The sequence below is a fragment of the Sciurus carolinensis genome, chromosome 1 (genome assembly GCF_902686445.1).
Source record: "Sciurus carolinensis chromosome 1, mSciCar1.2, whole genome shotgun sequence".
Taxonomy (NCBI): Eukaryota; Metazoa; Chordata; class Mammalia; order Rodentia; family Sciuridae; genus Sciurus; species Sciurus carolinensis.
The window spans coordinates 92,462,504-92,474,554 of record NC_062213.1 but is presented as its reverse complement, the minus strand read 5'-3'; the positions used below and the strand labels follow the sequence as shown (position 1 = coordinate 92,474,554).

The window sequence follows — 12,051 nt, the reverse complement described above, 5'->3', positions numbered from 1 at the left end:
TTCCAGGAGCAAGTGTAGTGGTGCAAGCCTGTGATTCCAGCAACTTGGGAGGCTGAGGCAGGAGGGTTCCAAGCTTGAGGCCAGCCTGGGCAACTTAGTGAGACCCTGTCTCAAAATAAAAAATAAAATGACTGGCGGTGTAGCTCAATGGTAAAGCCTCCTGGGGTTCAAGTTTTTGTACCAAAAAATAAAAGTAACCCAGGTGTTCTGCCTGATGCTTATTCTGCTTATTCTTCCTCTTCCACCTCTGGCTCCCCTCCCAGTGCAGATTGGCATCTCTCTCACTGCTGTTCAGATGACCTCTTGCCCCCGCCCTTCTTCTTGTATACCTCAGAAGCTGGGCCTCTTAAGGAAAAGGAGAACATGAGACAACGGACTGGTATAGCAGCAGGAGGTTCAAGGCCTAACATCTAGAAGGACTGTATGCAGCCGCCTGGGCTTCAGGGCATAAAAGCAGAGAAAGTGTGAGAAAGAGCTGCCTTTAGTGGGAGGGTTTTTTTTTTTTTTTTTTGACTAGGGATTGAACCCAGGGGTGATCTACCGCTGAGCCACATCCCCAGCCCTTTTTATTTTTATTCTGAGACAGGGTTTGGCTAAGTTGCTCAGGCTGGACTCGAATGCTGGGAGGACTTTTGAAGAAGGGGACATCTCTTGCTGCTCCGGGCTGCAATCTGCAGCAGAGGGAGAGATGCGGCTCCCTCCAGGGCTCCCTCACCCTGAGGGACTCGCAGTTCCCTGTAGGGTCAGGATGATTTTCCAGGCTGAAAAATAAGATCTTGGCCTTTCTCTCCTCTGTCTCTGGTAAGCAGCAGGGACACAGTCCTCCACCCCCTTGCGGGGGAAAGAGGACAATTTATAGAATTGTTCTGCTGTTCTTAGCCCTCATTGAGACAAAGAATTCATCTCTGTCTCTCAGGGTGGCTTCTTGGACTGATGGTCATAAATTGCCTTCCTGCTCACTTCCTGACCTCTTGCTCTTTTTGCTTTTGTGCTCAAAAATTTATTAATATTTCTCTTGACTCCATATATAACCTTTGACTGCATCTTTCTTTTTTCCTAGGTGGAGTGCTATCCTTGGGGATGACAACCTCTGCATCCACACTCACTTGCTTCCTTCTAGGCAGGGCTCTGTGCTTGGGATGAAGAGGAATCCAAAGGAAGAATATTCAAAAGGTCCCTGCTTTGGGGAATTCCCAAACAACAACAAAAAAGTCACAACTAGCATTTATTGAGTGTTCACCATGTGCCTAGCACATACTCTTAAGGACTGTACGTAGATTGATCTGCTCAGTCTTCATGATTACCCCATATATTAATCGACTTTGTGCTACTGTAACTCAAAACCTGAGATGGGATACTTATGAAGAAAAGAGGTTTATTTAGCTCACAGTTTTTTTTTTTTTTTTTTTTTTGGTGCTGGGGATCAAACAAGCACTCTACCGACTGAGCTATCTCCCCAGCCCTAGCTCACAGTTTTGAAGGTTCAAATTTCAAGGTTGGGCAACCCCATAGTTTTGGCCTCTGGTGAGGGCTGTTGATGGTGTCACATCATGGTAGGAGTGTATGGGGAGACCAGGGACCACATCGCCAAGGAAACCAGAGAGCTGAGACCCATAAGAATTACATATGCTCTCCAATTACCTAAGGAGCTCCACTTTATTTAATTTTATTTTATTTGTGTTACTGGAGATTGAACCCAGGGGTACTCTATCACTGAACTACATCCCCAGCAGTTTATATTTATTATTTTGAGACAGGGTCTCACTAAGTTGCCCAGGCTGTCCTTGAATTTGTGATTCTCTACCTCAGCCTCCTGAGTTGCTGGGATTACAGGCCTGTGCCTCTTGCCTGTTAGGATCTCTCTTTTAAATGTTTTACCACCTCTCAATACTGCTGCCCTGGGGACCAAGCCTCTAATCACTTGGATCCTTGGGAAATACCCAAACCATAGTTCTCCATAAAGTAAATAGTATTATTATTCCTGTCTTCAGATGAAGAAACCTATAATCAGAGAGGTTAAGTGTATAAACTAAAGTTGCACAGCAGTAGGGGCAGAATGTGGATTTAAATCCTTTTCTGGTTTCAGTGTCCTGTTTCTTGCTCTCAATCATTCTGCTATCTCACTGATGAGGAGAAGGTAACCTAGCTTCTTATTTATCCTCAGGGAGCTCCAGACTAAGGGGACATGGACAGTCATTGCCTCCCAGAAGTCTCAAGTTTAATAGAGGAGGCAGATATCCTGTCCTATGAAGTATGTCTAATCTCATGGGAAAGACACAGGCATTGTCTTCAGAGTACCTGCCTGATACTGGGGGCTCAGCCCTAGGATGCTCCCATTTGGTGAGAGTTATGCGATTAGACTCCAGGAGACTCAGTTAATCCAATAAGACAGAATTGTGTGCATTGATGCTGAAGAAATGAGAATGGAGCAGAGTTGGGGGAGCTTAACTGGGGTTGCCCTGGAAGAAAGGGAAATAATGCAGGATTGGTAGCAGGCAGAAGGAATGCTAGCGGAGAGAAGAGGGCAAGGTATCCTGATGGTGTGCAGGCTTGCCAAGGGCAATGTCTGCGAAGCAGGAGTCTGCTCACATCAGTGGTTCTCAATTCTGTTTGACCATTCGAATTACCTGTGGCTATGTTTATTTTATTTTATTTTATTTTGGTACTGGGAATTGAACCCAGGGGTTCTCTACCATTGAGTTACATCTCTAGCCTTTTTTGAAATAAGGTCTGAGTTGCTGAGGTTGGCCTCCAACTTGCAATCCTCCTACCTCAGCCTCTTAAGTTGCTGGCATTACAGGCATAAGCCACAGTGCCTGACCCTTGGAGTATGTTTAAAAATACTGATGCTTGAACAATACCCCAAAAGAATTATCTTAGCAGGGCAAAGTCTCAATACTGCTTTTGTTTGTTTGTTTGTATACTGGAGTTTGAACCAGTGGTAAACCCAGAGGTACTTTACCACTGAGTTATATCCCCAATCTTTTAATTAATTACTTAATCAGAGATAAGTTTTCTAAGTTACTGAGGGTCCTGCTAAGTTGACTATGCTGGCCTTGAACTTGGGATCCTCCTGCCTCAGTCTCTGGAGTTCCTGGGATTACAGGTGTGCACCACCCACACTAACTCAGTACTGTTTCTCAAATGTCCACCAGGAGAATCTAATGCAGCTGGTGTGCAGTGGTGCTCGCCTGTAATCCCAGTGGCTCTGGAGGCTGAGGCAGGAGGATTGCAAGTTCAAGACCAGCCTGGGCAATTTAAACAGACCCTGTCTCAAAATAAAAAACAAAAAGGACTGGGGATGTAGCTCAGTGGTAAAATGCTCTAGGTACAATCTCCAGTACCAAAAAGAAAAAAGAAAGAAAGAAAATGGAGATGCTTATGCAGAGTTTGTGTTGAAGACCTCTAGGTGGGGTGGGGATCTGGAATGCTGACTGGTTTATGTGGAGGGGATTCTAGAGAAGTGAGTTTGGGGGTTGGGATTAAAGGGAGAGAGGGAAAGGAAGCCAGGAGAGCAGAAGAAAGAGGCAAGGTTGCTGTTTTGGCTGTTAGGAAGTGGAAGAAATTTGGCTTCATGGTTGCAAGAGTAGTGAGATGAGATAGAAACCCTGAGGGAAGTCAAGAGCTTTGGTAGCCCAGTGCTTCCTCATGCTTAGAACAGGTATCAAGCCTGAATATCAGAAGTTGGAAGGCAGGTGATAAGCACTAGACTAAGGATGTTCTCCTTCCTTACTGAGAGACCCTTTCTTCTTAACATTTCCCTACATCACCAACACACCATCCCTTCTCTCCAGGTACCTTCATTCAGTGTGAAAATGGGAAAAGTCTGTCTCATTGATTCTTCCAGAATTCATCTACCTCAGGACTTTTGCATTTGCTATTACCACCTACCTGCTACTTTCTTCCCTGAAATGTTTGGTTACTGAATCCCTCAGCTTCTTCAGATCTGTGATTAAATGTTACTGTAGCAGGGCAGTTTAATTTGACTACTTAGAAGAATAGCAATTCATCCCTTCCTTCCTTCCTTCCCTCCCTATTTTTTATCCTGATTTATTTATATTCCTTAGCATTTACCATAACCTAGTGCATTTTATATTTTTCTACAGCCTCTCTCTCCTCTCCAGAACCGAACACTAAAAGGGAAGGATTTTGTCTACATTTTTTCATTGTTGTATCCCCAAAGCCTAGGATTGTGACTAGAACATAGCAGACACTGAAGAAATGTCTGTTGAATGCATGATTAATGGATGAATAAATGAAAACCCCTTATGTGTCTGTATGTGCTGTGTATCTGTGTCTGGGGTTGCATGCTTGTATTTCTGGGCTAAGAATGTTCTATTTTTAAATTTTTAAATTGCACGTTTGCTTCTGCATATGTGCTTCTGAACCCATGGAGGATTCTCTGGGTCTGTGCATATTGTGCTTCTGAATATGAGCTTATGTATTTTTCTGCTTGTGTCCTCTAGTTGTGTGTGAATGAGTCTGGACCGCTCAGCCCAGTGTCAGGATCCTCGGAGGAAAGAGGATTTGTAACTGTCTTTCACCAGGAGAGGGCACCAGAGAGCCATGCGCCTCAGCTCCGGGGCCGAATCGACAAATCTTGGCGGGGAGTGTTAGGGACCCAGGAGACCTAGAATCTGCAAGAAAAGAGGTGCAGAACTCTCTAGGCCAGCATTATTGTAAAGTTGTGCAATTCCTGTGGCTCCTCTGTTATTTCCCCTCGATTCATCCCTTAGACCGCCAGGCACCCTCAGCACCCCTGAGCGGTATTTGGTATAAGGGTTGGAAGATGAGCTGGTTGCCACACTGAGCCCTTTAGAGGAGACCCTCTCCTGAACGTCCTCATTACTCTCACCAGAAATCCCCTCCCTCCCAGTTCCTCCATCTCTCGACCCTAAAGGATCTCCAACTCCTGCGTGCTTAGAGATCTTCCCGTGGCTGCTCTGTCTTCTGGCCAGTTTTTCGAGAGGCGGGATGAGACGAGATCCGGAGGCCTTGGCCCTTCAAAGCCGTCGAGTTGGCTGGCTCTCCCTCTGGATGGGTAGATGCCCAAGATGAACAAAGGAAGAGTCGACTGTGCCTCTTCGCAGCCGCTAAGGACTCCAACGCTTAGTCTGGCCCCACAGTGGCTGAAAGAACCCCACTACCCCACCCCTCGCTGCGCAGGGGTTCAAGGCCAGTCCAAGAAGATTCTCCAGTTCCGGGTTCTGTAGGTGGGGAGAGGACTGTTCCTCCTTGACTCCAACATTTACTAGTCAATTGAGAATTCTTAATTTGGAGAATCTAGGGTTCTTAATTTGGAGACTCTGGTGTGGAATTTTTTTTTTTTTTTTTTTTTTTTTAAAGAGGTCTTTAAGCTCTTTAACACGCCTCTCCCACACACACATACTCAAACACATACACTCACATGCCCTCCCCCTCACGGTCATCCTCTGGGTTAGAGCGTCGTCCTCAGTCCAAGTCCCCCCACCCCATCCACTGCCCAGTTCCGTCGCCCGGGAGCCAAGATTGTGTCTCGAAATGGGAAGGGCAGGGGTCCGGCCCGTCCTGCCCCAGAGCTCACGAGCTCACGACTGTCGCGTTCTTTACCCCCTATGCCTTTGCCCTCAATTCCTTTCTCTGCTCTCCTGCCATCTCAGTTCCAGCGAGTGGAGCGAGTGTGTGTGCGCGCGCGTTGGGGGGCAGGGGGAGGGCTGGCGGAGGGAGGCGCCGTCGGAGGGAGAGTAGACGTCAGGAGGAGGGAGGGAGGGAGACCGGGAGACAGGGAAGGAAGAGAGGGGAGAGAAAGGGAGAGCGGCGCGGAGATCGAAAGAGACCCGAGATAAAGCTTGAGAGCAGAAATAATTGAGGCGGGGGGCGGGACGAGAAGAAGGACTGGGAGGAAAGAGAAAGAGGCTCGGAGGAAGGGAAGTGAGTTTGTGCGCGTGAGTGTGTGCGTGTGTGCAGGGCGGGCGGGGGGCGGGCTCCGGGCTCCCTCCTCCCAGCCCGCTCCTCTCGCTGGCTCGCCAACTCCGGGCCCCAGCCGCGGGCGGGCGCACGGCGGGCGGGCAGCATGCTGAGCCTCCTCGTCTGGATCCTCACTCTCTCCGACACTTTCTCCCAAGGTAAGGCCCCCACCCCCAGCCAGCCCCCGAAGCTCGGCCCCACCTCGGGGCCCGGGGCGCGCCGCCGCCGGGGAGCGGGGGTACCGGGGTGCCCGCGCCAGGCGCCGGGGTCCAGACACCGCGAGTCCTGGGGGAGGGGGCGCGGAGTCACCGCGCTGGCTAGGAGTTTTCCGTTGATTTGCCCAAGTTGTTTCCTCTGGTTGCGCGGGAGAACAGAGAATTGGGGCCGCGAGGGCCGGGGTCGGAGTGAAAAGGGGACCCGAACGCTCAAAGTCTTTCTTGGAGCCTCCGGCAGCCCCACCTGCCCCTCTGAGGCCAGGGGTCCGCACTCCTGTACCCTAGCTAAAGAAAAAGCTGGAAAGCGGGTGGGGTTTCAGATTTGGGGTGGTGGTGCGCGGAAAGCAGGGGACCCAGTCTCCCGAAGATGATGCTAAGGGATCTCCCTACTCCAGTCCAGCCCCTGGGTTGGGGAGAGGAGTCTGACCCGCGGTTCTAAGCTGCCCGGGGCTGCCCTCTCTGGAGGAACGCGAGTGCTTGGGGCCTTTGGTGGGGTTTTGGAACCGCTGCCCTGTAAGAGGGGGAGGTTCTGGGCTGGGAGCGGAGTTCCAAATACAGCTTCAGGCGAAGCTGATGGGGAGGGGACACTGAAAGTGGTTTGGCACCCACTTGGGGTCACAAAAGAGTTGATGTCTGGGGGCTCATTTGGAACTGGCAGGGGAGAGCCTGTGGTGGAGAGAGATGAGGATGTTGTTAGTGTATCCTGAGCAGGGCTGGTGTGTGTGTGTGTGTGTGTGTGTGTGTGTGTGTACCAAAGGTCCAGACTCCAGCCAGGACTGGGGTCTGTGGGAGAGGGTTCTGGCCTCCTGGGTCTGACTCCAAGGGAGATTTAATCCTCTGAGCTCCACTCCCCACCCCAAATAGAGCTGACACACAGAGAGCAACACACAAACACTTAAAACAGTCACAGACATTGAGACAGACTACTCACCTACTGAGACATAGACATACCCACAAACGTCCCCCACAACGAGACAGACACATACACAAAGACACAGACACATCTGAGGAAAACAGATTCCTCCCCCACAAATGGCACACACTTGCACATTCATATACCCCAGCATCCAAACTCATATGCACAGTTCATATATGCAGGCGGGCATTTACAAGGACATGGCACCCACTTATGCACACATACACTTCCACATACATCAACCCTCTAGCAAACAAAGAAACTTGAAGAGACAGTCACACAGGCAGACACCTATGGAGTCCACAAAATGGAGGAGGTGGTCTCTTTTGGGGTAGGGGCTGATCTGAGAAGAGGAAAATCTGCTTCCATGGAAGAGCCTCAGGCATAGCCCAGCTCAGTTCCCTTCCTGGTTTGTGGGTGTGTGTTGGGGGTGGGGTGTTTCACTGGACCCCTCCTCTCCTTGCCAGGCCCCTCCCCAGCTCCGAAGGCAAAGCCCAGCTGAGTTGGTGGGGACTGGTCTAGCCTCATCTTTTCTCCCAGGGCATCCAACCCACCCCCCAAAAAAACACCCTTAAGGTATGGGAAAGCTCACACATCTGGTGGAGTGAGAGTGGGAGGTGGGGTTGGGGGAAAGGGGGAGGCCTGGCCTCCTGGGTTGGCAGGCCAGGCCATCCACTTGGCAGAAAGTTGGGAAGATGACTTAAGATGACTTAAGTTCTGACTTTGTTCAGCCAGGCTGTGAGGGAGGGGGAGAAGGGGGAGGGCTGTGCCATGGGGGAGGGGCGGCTGGGTCAGTGTTGGCATGTGTTGGGGGCAGGCTTCTGTCTGTCCCTCTCTCACAGCCCTCCCGTGTCAGCAACATGGATACGGATGGGCTTGAAGGAACAAAAGCTGCAGTTAGCAAACAGGAGAGACATGTGGATTGAATCGGGGACAGGAATGGTCAGAAAGAAATGTGTGTGCTGTGTGCCTCTCTCCCTTTGGAAAGGGGGAAGGGGCTGGGGAACTCAGGAGCTCCTCCCACCTCCTGGCCTCCAACTGTGGTGTGTGAGTGTGAGTGTGTGTGTGTGAGAGCTGGACCTCATGAAAGTGTGCAAAAGTATTTGGGGTGGAGGGGGAGGATACCAAAGAAAGGGAAGGGAGGGAATAGTCCTGAGGGAGAGGAAATCACTATTGAGTGTCCAGGGGAAGCTCTGCAAGGGGCTGGGAGGCTGGGAGGGGAAAAGCAGGAGTCTGGGGAGAAGGCAACATGCTAGGGGGTGGGGGTGGCAGGCCCCCCTCTCCTTAGCCCCCGGCCTTAGAAAGGAGTTCTATACCAGGCACCCGGGCAGGGAGGGAGGAAACAGGGGTACTGCCGTGGGGTTGAGGGATGGGGTTGGGGGTGGCCAAGAAGGCAACAGAATTGAGGGGAGCAGAGAGGAGGAGCCAGGAAGGGGAGATTCAGCCTAGGCCCAGAAATAAAAATCGCATTTTAAAGAATTTCAATGGGCTTCATCAATCTTCATTTTTCACTAAATAATTTTCTGTATCTTATCTAAATGAAAACCATTATCCTTCCCCCCGTTTCCATCATGCGCTGGCTCCTCAGACTGATTGCGCCGAAAATTGAAATATTTATTCATTTTCTGGGAGATTTTCTCGCTCCCTAGTCTCGGGGAGGAGAAATTGAAAAAGAAAGATTATAGCTAATCAGAGCAATGTGGGATGACAGGCCAGCTCAGGGCGGGAGCTGCCGCCACAGGAGGGGTGGCTGTGGGGGTAGGGTGAAAAAAATCTGTCCCTCTCATCCCCAGAGCTCCCCCTGGCATTCCTGCTGTTGCTTTGGAGGGGAGTAAAGGGTAAAGGGAAGAGGCCCCAGGGCCTCCTAAATTCCCAGTGTTTAACTCTCTGAGCATAGCTACATCCTGGCAGAGAACAGCTACTCTGGGAAGGTACTTGGGAATTGGCCCTCCCCTCCCGGTTTGGCACATGGATACACACACACTCCAGATGTCCCACTTCTGCCCAAAGCAGGGCATTGAGCTTGGGGAAGAGGCAGGGGAGACTGGCGGAAAGCAGAACACTGCCGGGTCCCCCTCCTTGACCTTGATTGGACTCCACCTTCTGTCTTCTAAGTGAGTACTCAGACCCAAAGGGAGGCCAAGTTCTTGGTGCCACAGTCCTGGAACCAGATCAGCTAATCCAAAGGAGGCAGAACCCAGTCCTTCCCACCTTCTTACCAGAACTGGGTGTTGGCCATCCTGGTTGTACCTTTGGTTCTCTGGTGGGGTAGGGGTGAGTGAGGAAGCCCTCTGCCCTTATCCCCTGCATGCATAGAGTGTCAGGCTCTGATGAAACTCCTCTAGGACCTCATTATGTAAATGGGGACCAACTCTTCATTTCTTATCCTATAGTTTCTGGTTCAGTGTTGTGCATACGGTAAATGCCCCTTAAATATCTGATCAATGGATTGATTCGATGACATTGCTGCAGTATTGGAGGGAGGCAGGATTAAATGGTGATTAAATCACAAGTTGGCGCCCAGCTGCCACCTTGGTAGTCATGCAAGCTTAACCAAGTCATGTGCTACCTGTGCCTCAATTGGCACATCTATAAAGTGAGGACAGTCATAACGCCTTATAGGGCTGTGGTGGCCATGAAATATGTTGATTTGTGGAGAGTGCATGGAACGGTGTCTGGCACACAAGTGCTCAGTAAATGCTTCATGTGGCTTTGGGTTTTGATGTAAGCGGATCGGTAGTGGAGCTGTCTGTGCAGACTTAGGATTCTCCTTTTGTTTTCTAGCCCCAGCTCCCCTGATTCTTGGCCCTGGGCTTCAGTCAACCTTTGCTTTGTATCTCATGGAAAGAAGCCAGTTGTGGCCAACCCAAAGGAGAAAACTCAGTACACACTCCCTGCCCCATGTCCAGATCTCAGGAAAGGTCACAGGAAGGGACTTGTGGAGAGGGCAGAGTAGAAGGGGGTTGGCATTCAAGTGATAAGGAGCCAGGGCTCTCCTGTGATGAGGGACGCTAGCTCCAAGGTGGTGCATTTCAGTCTGGAAATAATATGAATCATTTATTGAACCCTCATGCTAATTACTAATTATGCATTAGCTAATCTAATCTATACAGCAATCCCTCCGAGATCTACTCTGTCAGTAACCCATTTCATGGATGAAAGAAACGAGGCTTATTTATTATTTTTGGTACTGGGGATTGAACCCAGGGGTGCTTTACCACTGAGCTACATCCCCAACCCTTTTTATTTTTATTTTGGGACAAGGTCTTGCTTAGTTGCTGAAACTGGCCTTGAACTTGTGATCTTCCTATGTCAGCCTCCCACACGTTTGGGATTACAGGTGTGCACCACCATACCCGGCTAAATTGTTCCTTGATGAATATGACAGTGCTTCTAAACGACTTTTAAAGAAAAGGATTTTATTGGCAAGTAAGTTTTGCAACCCCATGTTTTTTTCTAATAATAAACACAGCCTTATAGGCCAGTGAATTACAAATTGCAAACTATCCCTGTACTTCCAAGGCTGACTCCTCGAGAGGCTCAGAGGCGTACAGAGGCCTGGAGTGAAGCATTCGCAAATGTCAGCTTAGAAATCAGTCCAATGCCTGGCACATAGGGAGGCCAGGGCCTCGGAAGCCTTGTTCCAACCTGCCTGATTAGGCCCTCAGCCCTGCTTCCTAGCCTGTGTCTTGCCTGGCCCAGAGTAGAGGGAAGATGTTATGTGAGGTCAGCTCTCAGCTGGAGGTGGCACATGCCTATTATAATACAAGTGACTCAGAAGGCTGAGGCAGGAGGATCCCAAGTTCAAGGCCAACCTTGGAAACTTGGTGAGATGCTATCTCAAAGTAATAAATAAAGAGAGTCAGGGGTGTACCTCAGTGGTAAAGTGACCCCGGGTTCCATCCCCAAACTAAAACAGAGTTACATGGCTTGCCACAGGGTCAAAGTTAGAGTTGGAGGGAGGGACTAGAAGGCAGCTTCCTTAATCTCCCCAACTTCTGGGAGTTGTTTCCATCAGAATAGGGAAGTTCCTCTCCATGCTTCCAGGATGAGAAAGCTGTGCCCCTTCCTGACCTACTAGTTCCTGTCGGGTTTCTTCCCAGGGTTACCGGCCAATTGACTTGGCAATCTCCCAGAAGGAGCTTTGACCTGGAAAAGGCTGGGGGTGCAGCAGTGGCTCATCAGTGAAGGAGGAGAAAGAAGCCTCTGTGTCCTTGATCCTGAAATGTGAGGCCAAGGAGAGGCAGTCCTAGGAGTCAGGAAAGAGAACCAACCCTTCAGAGTGAAGGAGAAGACCATTTGCTTTTGTGGAGGGCCTACTTTGTGTTTGCATATATTAGTAACTAATTTAATGCTGACAACAATCTGGTAAAGATAGATGTTAATCCCATTTTACATTTGGACAAAGAGGACTCAAAGAAGTTAATACGATTTTATATATAAGATAAGCTAGTAAGTGACAGAGCCAGGGCTGGAATGCCAGTAGGGCAATTGGGGTGGCAAATAAGGATGGATCCCAGAGGAAACTTCTGAAGGCCACATGTCTATCTCTTTTGCTTTACTGATGCAGGCAAGCCTATGGGTGCAGGCTCACTCTATGCACATGATATAGTCAATGCCCTAGTGCACGCTTGCACGCTTCCACACACCCATTTTTCACCCTCATGTGCATTTGGACAGTTATCTCTTTCTTTACCCCAGTCCTTCCATTCACCAGATGCACTGGTGTGCAACAGTGTAACGTTTCTGTGTATCATTTTCCTTCAAACTGTAATAGCCCTCTGGAGTCTTGGAAGGCACTACTTCTTGCCTCCTCTGGCATGCTCTGTGTCCTCTCTGATGGATGCACACTCTTCCATATTGAGAAAGTCAGAGCCCTTGAGTTCCTGGTTCTCTGACTCAGGTCCCTTTGCATCATTAGCCTCAGCTTTTATACCTTCCTACCCCTGATTTTCTAACAATGGCAAACCTGAT

General features: G+C 49.6%; 1 protein-coding gene across 2 annotated transcripts in view; it reads left to right on the top strand.

The window, feature by feature from the left end:
* The first annotated feature begins 5,782 nt into the window (after nt 1–5,782).
* Kirrel1 (kirre like nephrin family adhesion molecule 1) overlaps nt 5,783–12,051 on the top strand; it is a 109,084-nt gene continuing 102,815 nt past the window's right edge. For both annotated transcript variants that reach the window (XM_047562098.1, XM_047562095.1), the window contains exon 1: nt 5,783–6,104. In XM_047562098.1, the coding sequence (XP_047418054.1) occupies nt 6,053–6,104 (52 nt within the window). In that variant the 5' untranslated portion in view covers nt 5,783–6,052. The remainder of the gene's footprint in view (nt 6,105–12,051) is intronic.